The sequence below is a fragment of the Phoenix dactylifera genome, chromosome 11 (genome assembly GCF_051530095.1).
Source record: "Phoenix dactylifera cultivar Ajwa chromosome 11, Ajwa_hap1_PhDact_Kaust_v1.1, whole genome shotgun sequence".
Taxonomy (NCBI): Eukaryota; Viridiplantae; Streptophyta; class Magnoliopsida; order Arecales; family Arecaceae; genus Phoenix; species Phoenix dactylifera.
This window is the reverse complement of record NC_143200.1, coordinates 7,035,529-7,058,364: the sequence shown is the minus strand read 5'-3', so window position 1 is coordinate 7,058,364 and position 22,836 is coordinate 7,035,529. Positions and strand designations below refer to the sequence as shown.

At 38.8% G+C, this 22,836-nt stretch overlaps 3 protein-coding genes across 9 annotated transcripts; 2 read left to right on the top strand and 1 right to left on the bottom strand.

The window, feature by feature from the left end:
- The first annotated feature begins 1,463 nt into the window (after positions 1–1,463).
- LOC103718711 (1-aminocyclopropane-1-carboxylate oxidase-like) lies at positions 1,464–3,832 on the top strand. 2 transcript variants are annotated; one of them, XM_088706709.2, is made up of 4 exons: positions 1,464–1,478; positions 1,649–1,879; positions 2,312–2,553; positions 2,927–3,832. In XM_088706709.2, the coding sequence occupies exons 2-4, from the start codon at positions 1,781–1,783 to the stop codon at positions 3,540–3,542; spliced, it is 957 nt and encodes a 318-aa protein (XP_088562835.2). In that variant the 5' UTR covers positions 1,464–1,478; positions 1,649–1,780; the 3' UTR covers positions 3,543–3,832. The 2 variants fall into 2 exon arrangements, with proteins under 2 accessions (XP_088562835.2, XP_088562834.2); XM_088706708.2 differs by lacking the exon at positions 1,464–1,478 and having other exon boundaries at positions 1,523–1,879.
- A 2,765-nt stretch (positions 3,833–6,597) lies between these two features.
- On the top strand, positions 6,598–11,084 carry LOC103718712 (RNA polymerase II transcriptional coactivator KIWI-like). 3 transcript variants are annotated; one of them, XM_088706710.1, is made up of 4 exons: positions 6,598–7,004; positions 7,151–7,256; positions 10,472–10,494; positions 10,627–11,084. In XM_088706710.1, the coding sequence occupies exons 1-4, from the start codon at positions 6,756–6,758 to the stop codon at positions 10,747–10,749; spliced, it is 501 nt and encodes a 166-aa protein (XP_088562836.1). In that variant the 5' UTR covers positions 6,598–6,755; the 3' UTR covers positions 10,750–11,084. The 3 variants fall into 3 exon arrangements, with proteins under 3 accessions (XP_088562836.1, XP_008805864.3, XP_008805863.3); XM_008807642.3 differs by having other exon boundaries at positions 6,602–7,004; positions 10,768–11,084; XM_008807641.5 differs by having other exon boundaries at positions 6,606–7,004; positions 10,472–11,084.
- Positions 11,085–18,185: 7,101 nt separating this feature from the next.
- LOC103718726 (protein kinase STUNTED-like) lies at positions 18,186–22,448 on the bottom strand. 4 transcript variants are annotated; one of them, XM_017845607.4, is made up of 11 exons: positions 21,825–22,448; positions 21,621–21,742; positions 21,429–21,535; positions 20,658–21,341; positions 20,312–20,560; positions 20,063–20,229; positions 19,900–19,979; positions 19,652–19,799; positions 19,206–19,355; positions 18,546–18,831; positions 18,186–18,441 (listed from the first exon to the last, which is right to left on the bottom strand). In XM_017845607.4, the coding sequence occupies exons 1-10, from the start codon at positions 22,209–22,211 to the stop codon at positions 18,565–18,567; spliced, it is 2,361 nt and encodes a 786-aa protein (XP_017701096.4). In that variant the 5' UTR covers positions 22,212–22,448; the 3' UTR covers positions 18,186–18,441; positions 18,546–18,564. The 4 variants fall into 4 exon arrangements, with proteins under 4 accessions (XP_017701096.4, XP_088562832.1, XP_038984235.2 ...); XM_088706706.1 differs by having other exon boundaries at positions 18,565–18,831; XM_039128307.2 differs by lacking the exon at positions 19,206–19,355 and having other exon boundaries at positions 21,825–22,411.
- Between the last annotated feature and the right edge of the window lie 388 nt (positions 22,449–22,836).

The window sequence follows — 22,836 nt, the reverse complement described above, 5'->3', positions numbered from 1 at the left end:
GGTTGGGATCAAGCAAAGCTTCTGGGTGCCGTATGGGTACTTGAAGAAATTCCAACCCAATGAAACATGGCTGTGTTGACTAAGAGAAGAGTATTAAATAATCCAAACAAGTTGAGAAGCTAATGAGGCAAATGTTCATAGATGAAAATTATTATATTGATGACTTAATTTATAGTTCATTCAAAGTTATCCTCTCTCCATGAAGCCTCTGGCTATGTTCTCAATCCCCGGCGGCGATCCAGGGATTCTATTCCTTTTTGGACTAAAACTCTCGTTAAAAAAATAAAGAGCAGGTCACATTCCATGTGAATAAAGTCAAAAGGGATTGGAACATTCAGAAGAGGAGATGAAGAGACCAACTGATGCGGGAGAAGTCAACTATAAGGGCGGGACGTCGGCCGGATAGCTGCCTAACTAGCTCTCTACAAAACTCTAGAGATTTGAAGCCTCTAATAATTGACTCGAGTAAGTGTTTTGTACAACATAAATACCATTAGGTTAGTAGATTGTCCTCTGCAAACAAATCTTTGCCATCTAATGACATCAAACAATCCGCCTCCTTTGTCCTAGACCTAAAGAGTATGTTTTAAAGTTGGTCATGTGTCCTTGAAGTTAGTCCTCAGCAAACCTATATTTTGGACCCAACATTAGACATGAAATATACTAAACAAGAGTTAATATTAGTAACCAAATTTAGTTCAATGAATAGAATCATTGAATTTGATTATTTTTCTCATAGATATATTGGGCATACAGATAGTTTTACACTACGAAACAGGAGACAACTCTTCTTGCAAGCACCTAAACCTCCTTATCTCTCCTAAAGATGGTATTCTATGATAGGTCTTTGGTACAAACATCAAGAGATTTCAGTATCGGATTCAATTGTAACTTCCACATCAGGAGATAACTTAGCGACACTTATAAGCGTTGGCAATTGCGGATGCTTAAAAACATCGATAATTACTGACGCTTTCACAAAACGTCGGCAAGTAAAATTTTGACGTTTACATTGTCGATACTTTTGTGATGCATTAGAAAGCGTTGGCAATAAAAATACTAATGCTTATAAGCGTTGGTTTATGCATTAAAAAACATCAAAAATTATCATTGTTTTTGTGATTATTATTTCGAAATATATAATTGCTTGCATAGAGGTTCGCGCCAGAGCTGAAATGTTTACACATCATTTTGCGTGTTATCTTGGACCCGACCTAACACATTTGAATGGCCAGTCACCACCTACTTCGAGTGGTTCAAAAAGGTGGGACATTCTTCAAACTTTCAATCCTATTTGAACTCTTGGTTAATGTAGGTCCAAGCCTCGAGCCGTGACTAATTTGCATTAGTTAGAAGTCACATCAGGCCTGGACCTAACCAGTTTAGAGGGGTCCCTTAATTTTGATTGTGTTGCCTTTAATCTCTTGCCCAGGGTCCTTTACTAATCTCTGACAAGTCACAAGAACATCTGTGAGAAGGTATTTTCTTCTTATCATGAACACAATGGATATATATAAAAGCTAATAAGAAATGCTTAAGGTGTGGGCATCCACGGCTAGGTTGACTTTTGATTTCTTTTGTTTGGCAATGCCGTCCCAAATGTTGCTTTATTTTTCTTATTACTCATAACCATGTCGAAATGAAATAGGAGTTGACACCCAGGTTGGTGAATTATAAATAGCACACTGTAGGCTCAATTCTAGTCATCTCTGTGAAGGAGGAGGAGCTTCCATAACTTGCCATTTATTTCTGATACTTTCGCTGCCCTCGTAAGTGCACCATGATTCCGGTCATTGATTTCTCAAAGTTGGATGGTGAGGAGAGGGCCACTACTTTGGCTCAAATTGCTAATGGATGCGAAGAGTGGGGATTCTTTCAGGTCAGTAAGCTATTTTTCAATACCTTTCGGATAACTGTTTCGGTAATCCATATGCACCAATTCACTTTCATCCTATTTCGATTCTACTGTAAAATATAAATTTTTGGGTGTGGTTTCCCTCCCCTTCGTTCAAAAAAAAAAGAGAAAAGAAATCTACTGTGAAACAAAATAGTTGTTAAGATTTTTTTGATTAGATCAGAATATGTGAGTTGCTGAGAAGAAAACAAGAGACGCAGAATCTTCTTGATCAATCCAACTTCCTTTAATGTACTCATTTATAATCCTATCCTGCCGGGCTTTGTTACCACATGATGCAGTGAACTTGATATCTTTTTTTCCAAAGAGGCTTATGATGTTAGACTGCTAATGGTTCCTGTGAAATAAAGTGATCATGCTCAAATAATTCATTAACCAATGTGTTTCTTCTTGCAGTTGATAAACCATGGAATTCCAGTGGAGCTTCTCGAACAGGTGAAGAAGGTGTGCTCTGAGTGCTTCAAGCTTGAAAGAGAGGAAGGATTCAAGGGCTCCAATCCTGTTCATTTGTTGAATGAATCAGTGGAACTTGAAAATGGTCCCGGAGGCATGTCCCAGCGTCTGGATAATGCGGATTGGGAGGATGTATTTGTTCTCCAAGATGATAACAAATGGCCATCCCAGCCCCCAGAGTTCAAGTAGGCCTCTCAACTAGCTAGTCTAGACTGATGATGTAATCATAGAACAGGATAAAATGATATGAGAACATGCAAACTTATGATCCTAAGAGCTGCCATTTTATAAGCCCATCTTCCAAGGATGGAACAAACTCAATAGCTAAAGTGTAAATCAAATGTTTTTTCGGAATTTTATATACTAATTGTTCAACTTAATAAGCTTGAAACTTTGGTCCTAAAGATTAGGAAAGTGAGAAATGAAGCTATATCTGTAAATTAAAAAGTCTCTGAAGAGTTGCATCCAAAAATGAAAAACCTTATGCACATTTGCGTGCGTCGATTTTAGTGACCTCACTTTGTGTATCTTTACACCAATTTCTTTGCCATACTCCAGAGAGACCATGAAGGCATACAGGGCCGAGCTGAAGAAGCTGGCTGAGAAGGTAATGGAGGTCATGGATGAGAATCTCGGTCTGGAGAAAGGCTACATTAGGAGGGCATTCTGTGGCAGTGAAAATGGACAACCATTCTTTGGCACCAAAGTTAGCCACTATCCACCATGCCCACGCCCCGATTTAGTTCATGGCCTTCGTGCCCACACTGATGCAGGCGGCGTTATCCTCCTCTTCCAGGATGACCAAGTCGGAGGCCTTCAAATCCTGAAAGATGGCCAGTGGATTGACGTCCAACCATTAGCCAATGCCATTGTGATCAACACCGGCGACCAGATAGAGGCGATGAGCAACGGGCTGTATAAAAGCGCATGGCATCGTGTTCTTGCTACCCGAAATGGTAACAGAAGGTCCATTGCATCCTTCTACAACCCATCTCTTAGTGCCATCATTGCCCCCGCAAAGAAGTTGCTCGAAGGCCAAACAACGAAAGAAGAAGAAGATCAAGATGGCGCTGCTAGATATCCTGAGTTCATGTTTGGTGATTACATCACAGTGTATACAAAGCAGAAGTTCTTACCTAAGGAGCCAAGGTTTCAAGCTGTGAGAGCTATGTGATGGAAGAGAGAAAGATGGTGAAGATGGTGCGTGTTTTAGTTTCCTTTGTATATTAGACGTTGTTTAAGAACATCCTTTGTGTACGAGTCATAATGACAGTAGCATGAAATATGTTGTTGTAGCCTCCCACCATAGGGAGTGCATGGAAGAATTCGTACTGATAGTTCAGTTATTGTTAAGAAGTATACTCTTCTTGTACTAAAAAAAAGATGTTGGCTATTGTTCGATTACAATACTCTAAGCTAAATTGTGGTGGTAGTGAAGCTTTTGTAGCAAACGATTTGGAAAGTAATTGTCAGTAGTATATTGCTCTTGCATCAGAATGGGTAAAAAGTACACTACGAACTAACATTGATCCTAATAGTCACACTCTTGTGCTTGACAACCAAAAGTTCTAGGTTCCACTCTTGGATAATTCATTTCCAAAAATCTGGATCCAAATAATTACAATGGTTCATTGGCTAATGCTTGGTTATCATACTCTTAAGCAATGATTGTGGTGGTAGTGAAGCTTTTTATAAACTTTCTTCTCTCTTTTGCATGCTGTATCTTTTCCTCTTTACTAGTAGTGGAAAGAAGTATAAGAGTTGAGTTTGGAAGCATGGAGATGCCATAATGAAGGAAGAAAAGGAAGAGGTATCTGAGAGCTCATAAGACTGAGAAGCCGAAGAGATGAGAGGAGAAATTGGGACCTTTGCCTGAGATACTGCCAATAGGTTTCAGTGCTTCTTGTCATGCAAAGAATTTTCGTCATAGTCAGGCAAGTTACTAGCACTTAAAACATCTGAAACACAGATTAGGTTGCAGTTCACCTGCAGGGAGTCTCATCGAATGGATGTCCATCCCAAATTCAGATAAGTATGTTTACAAAATCAACGGTCCCTGAATAACCAAAGCAAACAGGGTTCATTGCAGCATGAAGCCAATTCCTTCTGATTTGGAGAACAAAATTCACATTGAGAGGAAATGAGCTTGAGTGAGACAAAATCATATGGACTATAGGAAAGATAACATGATATCAACTTATTCTCCCCATCTTTGACATCCCATGTCTGCTGAGTGTCATTCTTCTATCTTACATCCTCGCTACAAGATCAAACCAAGTAACATGAAAGATTAGAAACAAATAGTCTGGAAAATTTATGAGGAATGGAGGGACATTTTTTTGATTTGATTCGTGTATATTGGAAATGCTTTGTTACTTAAAATTCTTTCTCCAGCTGAGAATACTAAGAATGCAAAAGAAATCAATATGCAGAGGAACACTGGAATAAAGAATACAGTTTTCCAGCTCTGCGGGATTGAAAAGTCTATATTGGTAGTTTGGGATCCTCAGAAACTTTCTCGTGAGCCCAACACCCCGAACCTGTCACGCAGGTCGACCATATGATACGGCTACATACCTTCTATGGCAAGACCCTAAAGAATATATAAAGCTTGAAAATTTATTACAACCTTAATATCACTAAACAATCATGATTTCTAGGGCTTCGCTTTAGGGATTATATAGCTGTGTCACGTGGTCGACCCAGGTGGCGAGTTCAGGGCGTGACACCAACAATACCACCCAATGTCTATTTGAAATACTTCTTCTCATGTTTCAGTGCTCTGCACTTTGTTTTCCCAATAAAGAGCTTTATGCTTTAATCCCATGACAGCCCTGATGCAGCATCATACTTTCTGGTCTTCTATGTTTCTTCGCCAGCTTCAAAACTTGCATAGTAATTTTCTGATATGTCAGCAATTTGCACTATTTTGTTAGCTTAAAGTAACCATGAATTATGGTTTGATTAGGAAAAAAAATGTTACGCTTTTACACGGAGGGAGATTTGAGATCCTATTTATTCATCAATCCATGTCCAATCCCTTCAATTTTTCAGTTTCATATGACTTTCTATCTGCTGAATATAATAATTCATTCAGAGAGTGTTAAGTAAGAAGATAAAGATGCTGAGCAGCTGCATCTGATTGCAAGATGTGTTTTTGTAGTAGTGTTATGAGGCCAGTTTCTTGTGCCCTTCTGAAACAGGTCAGGTGAACACAAAAAGTTATTGATTCTTAAATGAGGATTGTTGGTTATAATGCTGTCATCATTGACACCCTGCACACCATGTGCTATGGTGACTTTGAGTCATCTAGGAGTTGGACGAAAGAAGAGAAAGGAGGGGTTGCTTGAAGTGGGCAATTGGGTCGCTCAATAGGATGGCGGCGCCAACAATCAGCAAGGCGATTGGTGGCAACATTGGCGGCGAGGAAGGAGATGTTGGCTCAATGGTAGTGATGTCGGTGGACGACCGGAGGTACTCAGTTGGAATAGGGTAGATGTGGCAGGGGGGTGGCCATTGCTGATCCAGCAATGGAGAGAAGAAAAGAGAAAGAAGGAGAAATTACTAAATTTAAAGTAACCAAAAGTTTTTATGCTATCCTTCATTTTACTTGATTTAAGTTGGTCTTTGAGATTCTAAAATAAGCCTACATGGTCTAATAGAGAGCTCATGATGACAAAACAAGCTTTGGCAAGACAAAATAAGCTCTAATATCATGGAAGGAAGAAGGAGAGAGATAGAGAGAAAAAAAGAAAGAAAGAAAGAAAGAGAAATAAAAAAGGAGGATGAGAAGATACCATGAGAAAGCAACTTAATATTTTGTATTTTTAAATCTCAATAGTATAAATTATATCTAAACTAACATAGTAATGAATTTATACAAATAATCCAAAATTTTGATAAAAGTCTGCATAAAATTCTAACTCTAGAGCCTCACAAAATTTTAATCCTGAAGTCCATAAAAAAATAAAATTTTTTACTAAATTCAGACTTAAATTTGACTGTTCTATCTATTTACTAAGTAAGGTTAAAAATTTAGACTTAAATTCGACTGTTCTATCAAATAGCTAATCTAACTTGATTTAAAATAAATTAAATGGGTTAGTTAAGCGCTGCCACCGGCTGGGGACCCCACGAAATTTTCATTCGTCAGTGTTTTGTGTCCCGTCACCGAAGCACCCAATACAAAGGCGGCTTCAGATGCAAGCTTCAAAACCGGCGGGAACTGAAGTGCGCGATATGAACCAGCCACCCACCGACCAACCACTGATGCAAAAGATCAGACGGCCGGAGAGACTTTAAAACCGCTCTCCTGTCCCGGACGAGTCTAGAAGCAATTCCGAGACTTGCTAGTTGCTACAGTGCTGCTTAAAATCTTTGCAAGGTAATGCGGGGATATCGAATCGCGGGAAACGAGTTCCATACATTAGAAGGACTTCGCTCTTTGCCTCTCCTTCTTCACTTCGGACGTCATCTGAGTTCCGGAGAAGGTGAAGAAGAAGACATGTCGAACAGGGAGAACAAGAAACGACGCAACAAGGAGGCCGCCGGCGGCGACTCCGACGGGGCGCCGCCGCCGAAGAGGGAGGCTAAGCGAGAAACCGGGGACGCTACCGGCGACATCCTCGTCTGCGAGGTAGCCCTCTCGAACCCACAATCACCAAACGCTTCCCTCTCTCTCTCTCTCGCCCCCCCCCCCCCCCCCCCCCCTCCATCCCAATTTCGCAAGCGCAACGTTTTGGATCCGCTTAGGGTTTCATCTCTGAGGATGGGGGAATGCAGTTGTCGAAAAATCGGAGGGTCGCCGTGCGGAGGTGGCAGGGGATGGTCGTAGTGGACATCAGAGAGTTCTACGCCAAGGATGGGAATCAGCTCCCTGGAAGGAAAGGTCTCTTCGTTCTCCTCATTGCTTTTTCTGGGCCTTTTTTTCTTTTCAATTTTTTCCATTTTTTTCTGTTTTCTCTTTTGTGATTATATTTGTTGCTTCACGTTTCATAGATTTTTTCCTTTTATTTTTTTTAAATAAAATATCTGCGCCCTTAGATGGATTCATTCGTTACAATGGTTTATTGTTAGGCTCATGTTGGTATGTAACTTTTGGGGCGAAAAGTTAAATATGGGATTGGTTGATGTCTTGTTGGTTTTGGGTTCTTTGCTGATTTCCTGCTAGGGATACTGTAGGGAACTGTCACCATGAGCAAACCGTCATCATCATCCCAAGAGCTGCGGAATATTTGGTGCACTCAGCAAAATTGCACCAAGTCCTGCTGATAGGTTTACGGGGTTTCCAAACTCCATAAGTTTAGGGCTGGTGATCGCTATGTGATATTTGAAAACAAAACTGTGTTGGACCTTGTTGCAATTGAAGCCTAAAATTGTGGAGTGGAGTCCCCACTGCACCAAGCATAGCTTCTCGTTCACCACCATGCACAGAGCCATTCCATTAAACCACTTCCTAAAAAAGATTTTGTTTGATTGGTGAGGATTGGAGAATTTTGGCATGTATCCGAGCATATTAGCGAGCGTCTCCTCTTCCAGATAAGCCAACAAATGTGGGTGATAATGGAAATGTTAAATTTAAGGATGAGATCCTTAAATAGATTCTTCCTTGTAACTAGTCGAAGAGAGAACCATGAGTTGGTAGTTGGAAGGGGGAGTGATTATTATCTAGAAGAAGATCCCTCCAAAGATGAATGTCACCACAACAGCAAAGGATATGACTGATAGTCTTTACTGTTGAATGTGACTTCATATCCAAGAAAAGAAAAGTTCTAGCTGACATCTACAAGCAGTTAAAGAGACTATATACAATAATTATGAGTGAAAGGTGAAATTTTAACATCCAGCCATTTGCCAATATTTATGAGATTGGCTTTTATTCATCTCTATCTTGTTCATGTCTTTGAGATGAACACATCTCGTCATAGTTATATGGAAAGTTATCATAAACCTTTCTTTCTAGACTCTGCAAGCCTAGGGGCATATTATCACCTATAACATAAATTTGCCTTCATGTCAAATGACCATATAGGTTTTATAAAGGGCCTCTCTCTTGTCTAAATTTGCCTTGTCTAGTAACTTAGCATCAATTTCTAGAAGGTTGATGTCAGACTGACTGTTGGATGTGGAATTTGCTCAATCCTTCCATGACTTCTTCTCTACTTAGAGTTGTTTTTTAAATTTGACCCCATATTAATTGGGGAAAGTCTGGGAACAACCAAGGAATGAATATGGTTCTACGAATTTCATGCTAACTCAATAGGTGATCATGATGATGGTGAAAAGATCTTGCGCCTTGTCTCAATGTTCTCCCATGATTCAGAAACCAAAGAAACCCATGAGGCATAGTAAATCTACTTTTGTCCATTTTCTCAATTATATGATCGAAAGCATTGCTGACTGAGATTGAAAATTTTCAGGATTGTCTTTTTTGAAGAAACTAATACAGGAAAATAAGTGCATCTTATGGATGGTATGGTGTTCATTGATCATTTGTATTATGAAGAGTCTCATGAGTTTGAAGGTGCTGCTGCTGAAAAACTAGTTGATTATCAGAAGATCTTTATGGTAAAGCACTTGCTTGCAGCTGATCATGTAGAGAGAGCATGATATACCTGGGGACATTCTGTAATATGATTGAATTCTGTAATAGTAATAGTAGCATTTATTAAGTAGATTCTGGTCATGATATTACCTGTGGACAAGCATTCAATCATGCGAGCACTTTGTTTAGTTGGTATGATCTAAAACATATTTTTTGAATTTTGATGATTTGTGACTCATGATTGAGGAGAATGTTAATAGATCATAACCTAGTATATGTTACTGACATGTTTTTGGATCATGAGTAACAAGAAAGAGAGATAATTTCAGTTTTGCAATACTTTCAGTATTGCACAAACTAGTGTTTTAGTTCTATTCAAATTTTTCTAGGTGGTCTCTTGGCCTTGAGATGGGCTGCATGAAAACGAAATAAAAATGGCCAATGCAAAATGACCTGGAAATTCAGATTTTTTAAGTGCGCTATCCTCTTTAAGGCTTTATCAATGCTTAAATATTTAGTGATGGATTAACTAAATGAAATGAATTTTCAGTTGAATTATGTGTCAAAAACTTAGAGTCTAAGCTTGTTATTAGACTAGGAGTTCAAGTCACAATTGGCTATTTCTGTTCAGTGGCCAGGATTTGGATCAGAGAAGTTTTAAGGATTGATTATGCATATATATGGTGGTATTTAGATTGATTTGTGAATCTAGTTGGTTCTGTGTAGTAGTTTGGCTAGATGCAAATTAGTTATATTAAGCAAATGGCTTATAGCTCCTAGTCACGATGGAATAAATGTTGCCTAACTAGTATTGTCATTACAACTTGAGCACTTATAATTGAACCTTTTCTCTATTATACAGCCTGTCAAAGATAAACCTTCTAGAAAAGGAGCACTTTACAGAATACTTTTTGCTACCATCACGCAAATAAAGTTAGAGAAGACTTTTTTTGACCCAAGGGCCACATTTTTTTCTCCAATGAAGATAATGGACCTATGCAAGAAGGATAGGTGAGTGGTGATCTCATGTATACATTCCTATCATTTCTCCTTACAAAGGCCTCCTAAATCCACCAATTCTCTCCTTCCACTCTATGATCCTTGATTACAGCACCAGGATTTATTTTGATGCAAAACAAACAGTTTAGCTTGGTGCTGTATGATGGCCAAGTTGTAGACATCAAGACTGCTTAGACTGGTATTGATAAAGTTAAATGCCCCCCCAAATGTAACGTCTTCATATTGTCCCTTCATATAAGTCCACATTGGTAAGGTCAACATGTATGGATAGATGTCCCACATCTGACAATATGATTCCTACTTTTGAGTAATCTGTTAATCTTTCTGTTTGACTAGTCTTCGACATTAGTCTTGAAACATACCAAGCTTAAATTTTTGCCTTGCAAAACTTTAATTGTTTGTATGATCAAGTTGTTTCAGCTTGGAGTCTCAAGTGTGATTTTGAATGCTTGCTTTTAGTCTTCTACATTTTTACCTTATAATATGAAATTTTCACACAAATTGCTGATAGTCCCTTTTCTTTTTCTTTGTTCTATTAGGTATCACACTCTCCATTGATCAGGTATGCACTGAGCATCCTTCCAATCACAACATTCTTTTTTGTCTTTCTACTAAAAACCCCTAAATCGTCTTGGAAAAGAAAGAAGGCACTTTCGTATAATCATTAAAACATCAGCCATGTGTTTGATGCCAGGTTAGATCCCCCCCTCCCCCCTTCTTTTCAACAAAATCAAATGCCAATTTACAGTTGTTTGTATGCTTCAAAGGACAGTTTTCTTGTGCCTCCTATCATGTGATTCTCTCTGCTTTAATTTAACTCTTTTTCCTTATGAAGTGGAAAATACTTCATGACCATATTGAAGAGATCAACAAGACAGTGACTGAGAATGCATAGCTTCAAGTCGTGATTGAAAGCTGCAGCAGAAGTAGTTGGTGGCATTTTGATCTTTTTTGGCGAGGTTTTGGTGGTCTTGTTTACTGTGGTTGTAAATGTTGGTGATGTTACATTTTGTCTTCTAGCATGGAGAGGATGATGCCCCTGTTCACATTTTGTAAGTATGGATGCCAAATGGGACTGCACTGGCATCTAGCAGAAACTCTTGAAACAACTGGAAAAAAAAACATTTTCTGCCTGAAACTTGCCTTCAAAAATGGCTATTTCTATCCATATATGGCTTTCTCATTTTTCGATGTCAATCTGAAACATGATCTTGGTGGGATTGGCCCTCTTGCTGCGCTTGCTCTCTCTCTTGGCAGCTCGCAATAAAAGGCACTGCTCGAGTATCAATGAACCCATACCAGTGGATGCTTGTGTTTGTTTTATATGGCTCATTAACTTCGCCTGCGATCAGGCAATTTTGGTGCATGGTTGTCCATATGTTACTTGTTATACCAAGGAAGACAATCATGCGGACAGAACTCTAGCCTGAGCTGCTAGAATTCAGCCATTTTTGGGTCTGGGAGGTCTGCAAGCTCTTATGTGTGCACTTAATGCCATTCTAGATATAAAAATTATAATAACCAACTTAAACTCTGTATCCTAGACTCCTAGTTGGTTCTTTCTGCAACTATTTTTGTATGTTTACTTCTTTGCACACCAAACGTATAAAGTATGCAATGCTGGTAGCACATACCAACTTGTTTTTGTGTCAGGCATGCTTGTAACCATTCTGTTGAGAATGCCATAATCAATGGCTATTGCAATTTAAGATCTTAACCATATTACCACCTGTTTTCCCCTGAGGAATGAGCAATGTCGTACCTGTTAGATCATGTTCATGCTATGTATTGAGGTATTTCTGTCATTGCGTTCCTTGTCTGCATGTATGATAGTTGACAATGAACCATCATGGTCAGCAAGATTAGATGAGGATGATGAGGCAAGAATGGTTTGCTGATTTGATCGGCCAGTCTTGGGTTCATAATTCTACAACTAAGTTATCTTGGTGTTGAAATAGAATGTTCCTTTGATTTTTTTCCTAGATGAATGATGTGGGAGTTAGGCAGGGATAGATATACCAAATGCAAGGACCAATCAATTAATCTTCCATGGAAAGCTTTTAGTTGCTCATGTTGTTGTACCAAACTAAATCATATTTTGAATGGATTGGTCTGGCACCAATCAGAAATTGCATGTAGGTACTTGCAGGGATGCTTGAATCACATGTAGGTGCAAGTGAAAGTAGACACATAAATGTGCTTTGCAATTCATAGACCCAAAATCAATGCATATCTATCTCACCTAAAAAGATAATGAAAGCCAACATAACTTCTGGGGTTGTTTTTCTTCTTGGGATCTGGTTTGTCGAGATTTTGCATTTCAAAAAGGAAATAATGTAGTAAACATTTCATATACGGCTATGGATTGACCTTGCTATGTTGTTGTGTTTACACCATAATTAATTTGGGTCGGCCAGATAAGTAATAGGTTAATTGAATGATGGTTTGAAAAATTATATGCACTTTGAAAAATATGGTTGATCAGTGGTCGATCATCCAAGAGGCAGCTTAGAGAAAACTATCTGAAGAAAGTTATTTCCAGCAATAACTATTATCTCTCTCCATAAGAGCATGAAGTTTAAATTGAGTGACTCTTCCTCCCCAGCACATCTTAGGTTGGCTTTATCTTATGTTACATGTCCTATGAAATGATATATTGGATTACTAATATTCGACAAGCAATGAATTACATTTTCCTTCATATCTTTCACTTTTCATTTCTCCTTTTAATTTGACGATTATTAAGTCTTCTAACATGAAGCATGAAAAAGAACCTGCCCAACATCATTGTGAAGTCAACTAGTAATTTATAATGTTGCAAAACAACCGGAAACAGAATTTATACTACAGTGGAATGCCACTGAACATAAATTTTAAGAGCCAGACACTATAGTTGATAGTCTTGAATTTTATGCTGAGTCTCAAAATCCCTGTGAATGACATTGTTTCTCTGAAGTTGTTTTCACATGAACTAGAAAAAATCTACAATAGACTTTGAATCAAGAGGCACTGAGGACTTGTTTGGTTCGCGGAAAAAGTTTTTTATTACTAGAATATTTTTTTGGAAAGTTGATACTTAGCTATATGATGCTTAGAAAAGTAATTTTTGCATGTTTGGTTGATCATAAAAAAGTGGCACATTTCAGAATGGCTTATGTTTGGTTGAGTATCTAATTTTTCGAGAAAATTATGTAAAATACTTGTTATGTCGTTAATAAAAGAAAAGACCTTACCCATTTTATCCTAAAGCTTAAGGGTATCTAATTATCTATTCTATCTCAAAGCTTAACAATATTTTTGGAAAAAAAATATCCTAATTTAAAATTAGACTTTTCCATATGAATTTTTCTTTTCTATAAAATATAGTAATCTTGTTCTAAAGCTACTTTTTCTTTTGAAAACTCTAACCAAATATGATGTATTTCTCAATTTTTTTTTTTTTTGGTGAAACTCAATTTTTTTTTTTTTTTTTTTTCATTCACCATACTTTTGTCTCTTCTCTTTCTGAGAACCAAACAGGTTCTGAATGGGAGGAAGCATCACTGTCAACCAATAGACTGTAATCATCAGTGTCAACCAATAGACTGTGATCATCACTGTACTGTGTTTTGCATCAATGCTAATAAGTATTATTAGAACTCTGCCATCTGGTGGTTTGATCTTACCAGGCCCTGCTAGCTCATGGCCAAGTCTAGAATTTTGTTTGAGACGATGATGAGAGCATCTCATATTGTGTTTGGGTAGGAGTTTTTAACCCTAGCAGTTGGGTTTGGGACAATGAACCGAGTTAGTGAGCTCCATATCAGATTTAGACCATCCTAGGATCTGTTGTATTGACTAATTAATTAAAAGAAAAACATGGTTATGAAGAAATAACATAACAAAACCTGTTTGTTAGCCGGGGGAAAACGAACATAAATGGTAAAATGAATGACAATAATACTTAATTTCACTGTATTGAATTTTTTAAAAAATAAATAGATACAAAAGCATGTTTCGATACATATAAAGATAATCAAAATTACATTATAAAGAAAAGATGTAACTTTTTAATGGACTATTGCTTCTTGAGAACAACAAAATTAAGTAATAGGAACCATAAGGTCGTGAAAGTAACGTTATATAAAATATTGCTACTCAAAACAAATGCTATTTACCAACATTATATTTTAGAAATCCAACGAAATAGTTGGATTTCCACCTGGTTAATACAAAACGGACTTGACATAATATTAATAATATGCAATATATTAGCAACCAGTTATCATAAAATTTATAGTATGAAATATAATGCAAAACAAGTATTATTTACAAACATAGTTTGAATTATCATGATATTGCTATACAAAACAAATGTTATTTATTAACATTATATTTTAGAAATCCAACAAAATAGTTGGATTTCAACCTGGCTAATATGCATATTAATAATATACAATCTATTGGTAACCAATTATCATGAAATTTATAGTTTGAAATATAATGCAAAATGAATGTTATTTACTAACATAGTTTGAAATATAGTTTGACTTATCATGATATTGTTATACAAAACAAATGTTATTTACTGTTGCTGGAAATTGGACCCGGAGGTGACCACTGGCTGAGAAGGTGGAGCTCCGACGGATGGTGCATCGGCGGGCTGCGTCCTCTGGAGGACCTGCAAAAAGCCGGTGGCCGGGGTTTCCGGCGCCGGCCCTCCGATGCTTAAGTCAGAGAGGGGCTTTTGTGGAGAAAGGAGATAACTTGTAAGTAGAAGTCAGAGCCAGAAATCAGAATCCCCCCAGAGGAAGAAGTTCCCCTTTTATAGGAGGGGTGCTTGTGTTACCTGTGACGTGATCAGGCGAATTAATGAGTTACCGTCATGATTGGGCGTGATCGTGTGAATTAATGAACTGCCGTGGGTGACTGGACAGGGTTGAGTGAGTCAATTGGTTGCCGTGAATGGCCTGAGATTTTGAGTAAGCCGGGAATCCTTGGAGACCGTGCGCATTAATTGTTGACAGTCGTTCAGGCGGAGATCGCGGGATGGGATCCCGAATGAGGAGGAGAGGAGCTTGATTTCTGGCGGAGCGAAAGGAGTTTGCCTCGTCCTTTGACCGAGTCTTCTTCGGGGTTGAGGTCGATCGAGTTCGGCTTGGCCGAGACCAAGGCCGCGAGGCTGTGATCTTTGAGGTCGGGGATGCCGAGGTCGGGCGCTTCGAGGTCGGGCGCCTCTGAGGTCGGGCGCCCTGAGGGTTGCTGCCGTGGCGCCTGCCATCACGTGCCGGCGATGCATCCACGTGTTTCGGGGCAATCCATTTTTTTCTCCAACATTTACTAATATTATATTTTAGATATCCAACAAAATAGTTGGATTTCGACCTAGCTAATATGCATATTAATAATATACAATCTATTGGCAACCAATTATCATGAAATTTATAGTTTGAAATATAATGCAAAATGAATGTTATTTACTAACGTAGTTTGAAATATAGTTTGACTTATCATGATATTGTTATACAAAACAAATATTATTTACTAATATTATATTTTAGAAATCCAACAAAATAGTTGGATTTTCACTTGGCTAATACACATATTAATAATATACAATCTTTTGGCAACCAATTATCATGAAATTTATAGTTTGAAATATAATGCAGAATTCATCAATTTCTGCTCAAGTTCTCAAAAGAAAAAAAGCGGAACCCACATGTTTCCAGGAGACTGGATTAAAAGAAGAGAGGTATGAAACAATTAGAATATTTGCGAGGTCTTTGTAGAAATTGAAGAAGAAACCTGGGTGTGTATAATAACCTAAATAGTTGGATTCTTTGTAGAGAGGTGGTTTGGTTGAGTCTTGTATAGAAATTTAGAAACATTTAGTCATTGAAAGACCCTATAGATGGCTAGAATTTGCTCTTTTAGAAAGAAAGGTCAGGATTGCTTCTGGACAAAAATTTATTGATGCTTTTATATATGGTACATAGATTATTACTGACCTAAATCATGCCGTTTGGACAACTTTTGGTGCGTAAATACAGGTTTAGACGAGCTCAGGTCAACTATAAATATTCCAGCTTGACTAGTTGATGAACTGAACAACTTGTTAGAGTAAGACCCGTCTTATTATATTTTTACAAACCCAAAGTTTTAGGGCTCGTTTGGTTCGCAGAAAAAGAAGGGGGGAAAGTGTGGTCAATGGGAAAGTAATGAGATGCCTCTTGTTTAGTTGGAGTTTTCAAAGGAGAGAGACGGGAAAGTTGTATTCACATGGGAATATGATTCCCACATTTCATGGGAAAGTTACTTTCCAATGAGGCGGGAATCACTTCATTTTTACTTTTTCTCAAAAAGACCCTTCATCATTAAAGAAAAATTAAAGAGCATAATAAAAATTATACATAACTTTCCTATGAAAGTGGATGGCCAACCAAACATAAACATTTGGAAATTTGTTACTTTTCCATGGTCAACAAACATGTCAAAGTACTTTCCTAGACATCCTCTTTCTAGAAATTTGTTTTCCAAAAATCATATTCTTAGGAAGGAAAATGCTTCCCGCGAACCAAATGAGCCCTTAGAGGAAATGTGAGCTTGGCTTGTTTCTTTATTGAATAAGATCAATCAAACTTGTTATCAAATTGAGCTTTGGTTTCATTCATAGCGGACTTGGGATTTAATTCACCCTTGTCCAGAGCCTGTCCGGGGCTTGAATTGCATCCTTGCACTCAAGTCAGCCTTTACCCCTTCCAGCAAAATTTTGGTTAGGACTCACATGAGCAAAGTAGAGAGCATAGAGTCCATGAAGAATATTTATTGCTCACTATGGAACTTGAAAGCACCTCTTCTCTAATTATCGAGCTTGGCTAAGTACAATAGTGGCCGAGATGATGCCATTACTCATCTATTTGAAGGTTGGAAGTGTTAAGAGAACTTTGGATTTCTTTGAAAAAATCCAGGTTCTAGCCTCTAGGCTAGTTCTTCCGCATGATATTACCAGAGATGAAAGCTGTATGTCATTCTTACCGGTGGAACTTCTCTTTTCCTGTAGCCTCTCCATTGTTCGTAGGGCTGAAAGCAGGTAAGATCGGACCAAGGCATATTCGATCCCAACCCAACCTGATTTCACATTCAGGTCATTGTTTTGGACTTGAATCCAACCTATTAGTTATATCGGGTCGGATCAGGTCCATGGAAAGGATTTTAGATTCGGTGGGTCATTCTGACGGGACCGAGGTCAAGTATGACTTAGACCCAACCCGGAATGTTCAGTTTGGGTCACGGCTGGTAAGATCAGGTTTGCAGTTCAAGTCAAGCATCTTACAGAAAGGCCAATATCAAATATTCCTTAAACAAATTTAGAACACTTCCAATGGAGCTCTGAAACTGAGCATCTGGTTCATCCAGGCACCAATTTTATCTGGTAGTTTAATACGAAGGAGGCAACGATCCCAGTTGTGGCCTAGCTGCTTTGCTGGTTAACCCTGGCTATTACGTTTGTTCCCAACATCACATCTCACATTTCACCCTGATCACAGCTTTGATACTGATCTCGACAACTTGCAATAATTCATTGTATGTTTGTTGTGTTGGTATTTTCCAACTGATGAGATCTTGAGCTAATCGAGGATGCTGTCTTGATTTGGATGGCTTATTATAAGCATGTGTGCGCAGAAAGATAGAAAAGGTAGATATAAACCAAGTAACAGAGAAAATTGACAGGAATTTAACCTAGCTGTGGAGTTAGCAGTATATTTGCATGCAAGAGCAGCAAAGTAAATGATGGTAGAAAGTTAAAACTCAAATCATTGGGGACAAAAAACAAAAAAGTTGATTTGAGAAAGCAAAGAACCATGTACAAATGTGAGTTAAATTTTCTTACCTTAGACATTTCATAAATCATTTATTGATAACCATATATACAATGTAGCAATACTTTTATGAGAATAATATTTATTCAGGACAGAGTTCTGTTTATGCTAGACCATACCAGCTAAATTAGTTTCAGGATTTTATCATCTACTTTTGCAACCTTTTGGCCTCGTAATCTTTTAAGTTCAACAATTGGAAACTTCACAGCCTCTAGCTTCTATGGAGACTGCAAGTCCTGCATCTAAACAAACAAGCCAGTTGGTCAATAGAGCAGAACAAACTTCATAGCTTTCAACATTAACTTTCACCTCGCCTAAACAATGCTGAACATAAGATCGCATGGTATAGCCCAAGTTGATCTACAAATGCTCATGGAATTTCAAGTTCAAACAATTAGAAGAAACATGCTGCAGGAATTTTTATTATTCATTGGAGGCAACCTTACAGCTTCATATAATTGTGGGCTCAACCAATTAGATGACAATTCTGATGATCACTCTTTGACTACACAAAAAGCCATCGACTCCCTGTTGTTAGTTCCCTGCATTTCATTTGAGAAGACAGTGCGGAATTGTTCTTCAAAAACAATCTCACAATAGACTAGCATGTGAAGAGGCAAGGAAGTGGGCACTTTAGACCATACTGCTTCCTGCATCAAGTTAAAACAAATAGATCAAATCAAAGGAATCAGAAAATATAAACACTGTACATTTAAATAAAAGGAAAAAAGGGAAAAAAAAAAAACTTGGATACCACATCTACAAGAAGTTACTTAATTGAAGCTTGAGGAACAGCTCCATCTTCCTTTCAAGTAATCCTCCATGGAAGTGTTTGCGGTTATAAAATCAACAGTATGCTCTGTGCTGCTGATCGATAATGAGTCATCATCCACATCAAGAAGTGCAAGGTTAAGATGGGATTGGATGATAGATTTTGGGTGTATTAACTCATCATCCAACTCATCAAGCCCTTCGGAAGTGCTTACTTTCGACCTTGCCCACTTGACAACATCATCATCCCCTTGGAGTAGCTTCAAAACCTGTTGTGAAATAAAAGATGCATGAATTTCATAAAGCTAAAGTTACATTTTAACCCATGCAACTCAGTGTATAATAAAATTTGTGGTGCTTCAGTCAACTCTGTGGAGAGCATTTGATTGTTCAGTTATAAAAGCCCCAATTGGTGAACCTTAGTTATTTATTGAAAACCAATGTTTGATTGCTTTCAAGTTTTATTAGAGAAAGACACTAACCCCACATCGACATCCCTTTATTAGTTCTCATAGAAATGGTTCGATGAAAATGAACTGGCAACGTTGCCTTCCCGGTACCAAGCAACAAAACACTGCCTTAAAGTAGTGCTACCTAACACAAGGAACTTGGTTAAAAGATAACATGGGAGATTAGATTTTACAAGGGCTATTTGGGGCCGGGATTGATGAGCCCTCCTGATGCAAAGGGAAGCAGCTAGAGTCACCCTTTCCATCTGATCGCTATCGTATTCATTTCCTAAACATGGATCCACCAGCTGTTTGACTTCGCCAACTTGAAGGATTGGCTTTGCCTGCCATCACCATAAAAATTAAGGATGTTGGACTATTTTCATTACTAAAATACAGAAGTAAAGTTTGATTGGCTTTGCCTGCCATCACTAAAAATTAGAAATGTTGGACTATCTTCATTGAGGAGCTAAAAAGAAGGTTATACATATCATCATCAAGTCTCTGAATATAAATGCAGTGCAGTTTGTTGTTTGGAACAGTACATTCTGCTCTTTAGTCTTAATGGTGGAAGCTAGCTGACCAACTAGCTATCAGTTCTCAAAATTAAGATGCAATAAGTTGAGCCCCAAGGACTTACCCACATGACCAGGCTCTCCTGGCCCTTGGGGCACCCTGTGCTGATGGGCTTCCTTCCTGAAAGAAGCTCGAGAAGCACGACACCAAAAGCATAGACATCAATCTTTTTGTTGACTTTCCCATACATGAAGTATTCAGGAGCCAAATACCTGCCATGAAGGAGAAAATAGATTAGAAGGCCTTATATTTGATCCAACAGCCATAGTGCAAGCAAAATCTATGTATATTTATTTAGACGATGATGCAAACCCGAATGTTCCTGCTACATCACCAGAAGTTGGACTTGATGTCGATGTCGATGCCCACTTTGCAAGTCCAAAATCAGACAACTGAAGTGATGACAACAAGAAGATTGTGACAAGCTGATACACTACAATCTGCTCATCTTATGTACTGGAAAACAATATTAGACCTGTGGTTCGAAATCCTCGGAGAGAAGGATGTTTGAAGACTTCACATCTCTATGGATCACAGTTTCAGCACCACTACCACCATGTAGGTAATCAAGTGCCTCCGCTACACCCATAGCCACCTTATATCTAGTGGACCAACTAAGAACAGGCTTGTTCTCTTTCTCACCTAGGAAACAGTATTCAGTGAATAAGAAGAAGAAAAACAACAAAATTTTGACATTAAACTTAAGTGACTGTAACATGCACACCATGAAGAACTTCTTCTAAGCTACCCCGTGACAAGTAGTCAAAAACCAGTATGAGACTGTTGTTCTCAGAGCAAAACCCAATCAGAGAAATAATGTTCTTATGATGCAAGGTGGTGACAATCTCAATCTCCGAAAAAAAATCTCTCAATGCATTTTCAGAGCGCTTCAAAATTTTCACTGCCACTTCCTTGCCATCCGAAAGACAACCCTTATAGACTCGGCTGCAGCCTCCCTTCCCAATTAATTTCTCTGCATTGAAGATCCAAATGAGAATCAGATACAAATTCAACGTGAGTATACAAAGATAATATAGTGAAGAATGAGGAGGGAAATGGAAAACAACAACCTGGTGAGAAGTTGGAGGTAGTGTTTACAAGTTCCTTGTAGCTGAACAATCTACAAACTGATGAATACTTCTCTTGAAGAGACTCCAACTCCTTTGAAAGTACCCCTTCTTCATCATGGACAGCACCGGAAGGAGGAGTTGAGTCAGTGTCAATATTAGAGATGGCATTTGCACTTGACTTCATGGACTTGCGATAAGGATGGACCGCCGAATACCGGCTCGGAAGCCGCAATGCCCAATGAGCTAGAGAGATCTTAGGCCACTCATGGGAAGAAGAACTCCTTATGCTCGAAAAGACCGGTCTTCTGAGGAGCGTCCAACTGGCTCTTGCTCTTGGAATCTCCTTTACCCCAGGAGACCATGAGCAACTCGCAGGAGCATCAGAATTCTCCATTGGAACTGGAGCCAGTGGCTCATCCTCCTTCGATTCATTCATGCTTGGCGTCTCAGAAACAGATTCACAAATTGAACAATTCTGTTTTAAAGACGCATCCACCATTGTTACATTTTCATCAGCAGCACTGTTACCATTATTCGACCCATCTTCCAACAGAGGTGAAGAATTGGAATCATCCACATCCTTCCCTACCTGACCTCTAATTGGCAACAAACAATACAATTCGCCATCGCCAGAGCTACTGGTAGAATCCTTGCTCGAATTCCTCCTGTGAACTTTGTTCTTGTCTGTTATCAGCAATGAAATCTCAGGCAAAGAATAAAAGCAAATCAGAAAAAATTAGACTGAATCAAGGCTAATGGGAACCAAATAACCTGCTGCTTGCCTTTGGAAAACAATTTTTCCATTGCTAACGGCGAAGACTGAACAATCCAAAGGCAGCTTCTTTGCACAATATTTGACAATTGAAAGGGAAGACAACCTACGAGAATCTAAAACGGTCACCAAAAAGAAAGGCAAAGGGAAAAAAAAAACACAAAAATCAAAGAACAGAGCCACTGACTCACCTAATGCTGCGAGAGTGCTTGGCGACCCCAAGAATGAGTTTTGACGCAGCGAGCTCGTTCACTTCCCGGGCCAAAACCTTCCGGACCGAACTCCCCTTGCAAATCTTCCACTTCAGATAGATCTGGGAACAGCTGAACGAATTCAATAAGAAACAGAGCAAACTGGGTGGAGAAAAGTAAGGATTTTGACAGGAAAAAGGGCACCTGCTTTAGATTGCAGAAGCCTTTGTAGACGGCGAGCATGGCGTCCAAGTCTTTGGCGAGGGAGACGACCGCGGCCTGCTCGTCCTCGCCCTCAGGATCGGAGGAGGAGGAAGAACGGGAGGTGTGGACGTGAAGGGCGACAACGCGGTCTCCCGGGGCGGCCGCCGTGACGAGGGCCCAAGTGAGGAGTTGTCGGCTCTGGACGTCCGTCTTCACGCCGACCACCACCGTCTTCACGCCGACCACCACCTCCTCCTCATTCTTCTCCTCCTCTTCGTTTCCTCTGCTTTCTTTTGGCTCTCCCTCGCCTTCCTCTGATTCCATTAAAGGAGCCTCCTTTCTGTTGTCGTTCTTCTTCTCTGTGTCTTCTCCCTTGGTCATCCTCATGTCTGGGTGTTCCTCCTCTCACTAATGCTTTGAGATCTCCCTCACTGGGGATGGTGTCGGTCTTTTGGAGGCAGGAGGAATTTATACCATGCCTGGCTTTTGGTGTTGAAGCAAAGGTGTCCTCTTCCTTGCAACTTGGCTTCGCCTCGCCTTTCCTTTTCCCCCTTGGCTTTCTTTGTTCTTGGTCCGGGAGGGTCACCAATGGGGTGGTGAAGGATCGTAATTAATGTTTAATGCAATAAATCGATCACTTAATTATGTAATCGATTGGGGGAAAAATAAATTAAAAAAGTGGCATTTTATGAACTTAGCTGTAAGGGTCTATATGGGCATGCGAATCCTATATCGGGCTATATACTTTATAAATTTTGAATATTTATATGGAGCTAAAAAAAATCTAATTAATACATATCATAAATTGTATTAGAATAAAGTGGGGCTATGATCTAGATGGATTTAGGGACATTTGCAGTATAAATCTGTTTAGATTAACCATGAGTATCATGATATTTGTGATTGACCCATGCGGATGTGTGTTTAGTTCTGTATCCGTTATGTATTAAGTAGATTTTGAGTATTTATATAGAACCAAAGAATCTAATTAATACATTGCATCTAGTTTTTT

Coding starts and splice junctions, on each gene's coding strand:
- LOC103718711 (XM_088706709.2), top strand. CDS start 1,781: ATGATTCCGGTCATTGATTTCTCAAAGTTGGATGGTGAGGAGAGGGCC. Junction 1,880..2,311: donor AAGAGTGGGGATTCTTTCAG/GTCAGTAAGCTA, acceptor TTCTTCTTGCAG/TTGATAAACCATGGAATTCC. Junction 2,554..2,926: donor TCCCAGCCCCCAGAGTTCAA/GTAGGCCTCTCA, acceptor GCCATACTCCAG/AGAGACCATGAAGGCATACA.
- LOC103718712 (XM_088706710.1), top strand. CDS start 6,756: ATGCGGGGATATCGAATCGCGGGAAACGAGTTCCATACATTAGAAGGA. Junction 7,257..10,471: donor TCAGCTCCCTGGAAGGAAAG/GTCTCTTCGTTC, acceptor TTGTTCTATTAG/GTATCACACTCTCCATTGAT. Junction 10,495..10,626: donor TCACACTCTCCATTGATCAG/GTATGCACTGAG, acceptor GTTTGATGCCAG/GTTAGATCCCCCCCTCCCCC.
- LOC103718726 (XM_017845607.4), bottom strand. CDS start 22,211: ATGAGGATGACCAAGGGAGAAGACACAGAGAAGAAGAACGACAACAGA. Junction 21,743..21,824: donor GCTTCTGCAATCTAAAGCAG/GTGCCCTTTTTC, acceptor AGCTGTTCCCAG/ATCTATCTGAAGTGGAAGAT. Junction 19,980..20,062: donor CCGAGGATTTCGAACCACAG/GTCTAATATTGT, acceptor TCATCACTTCAG/TTGTCTGATTTTGGACTTGC.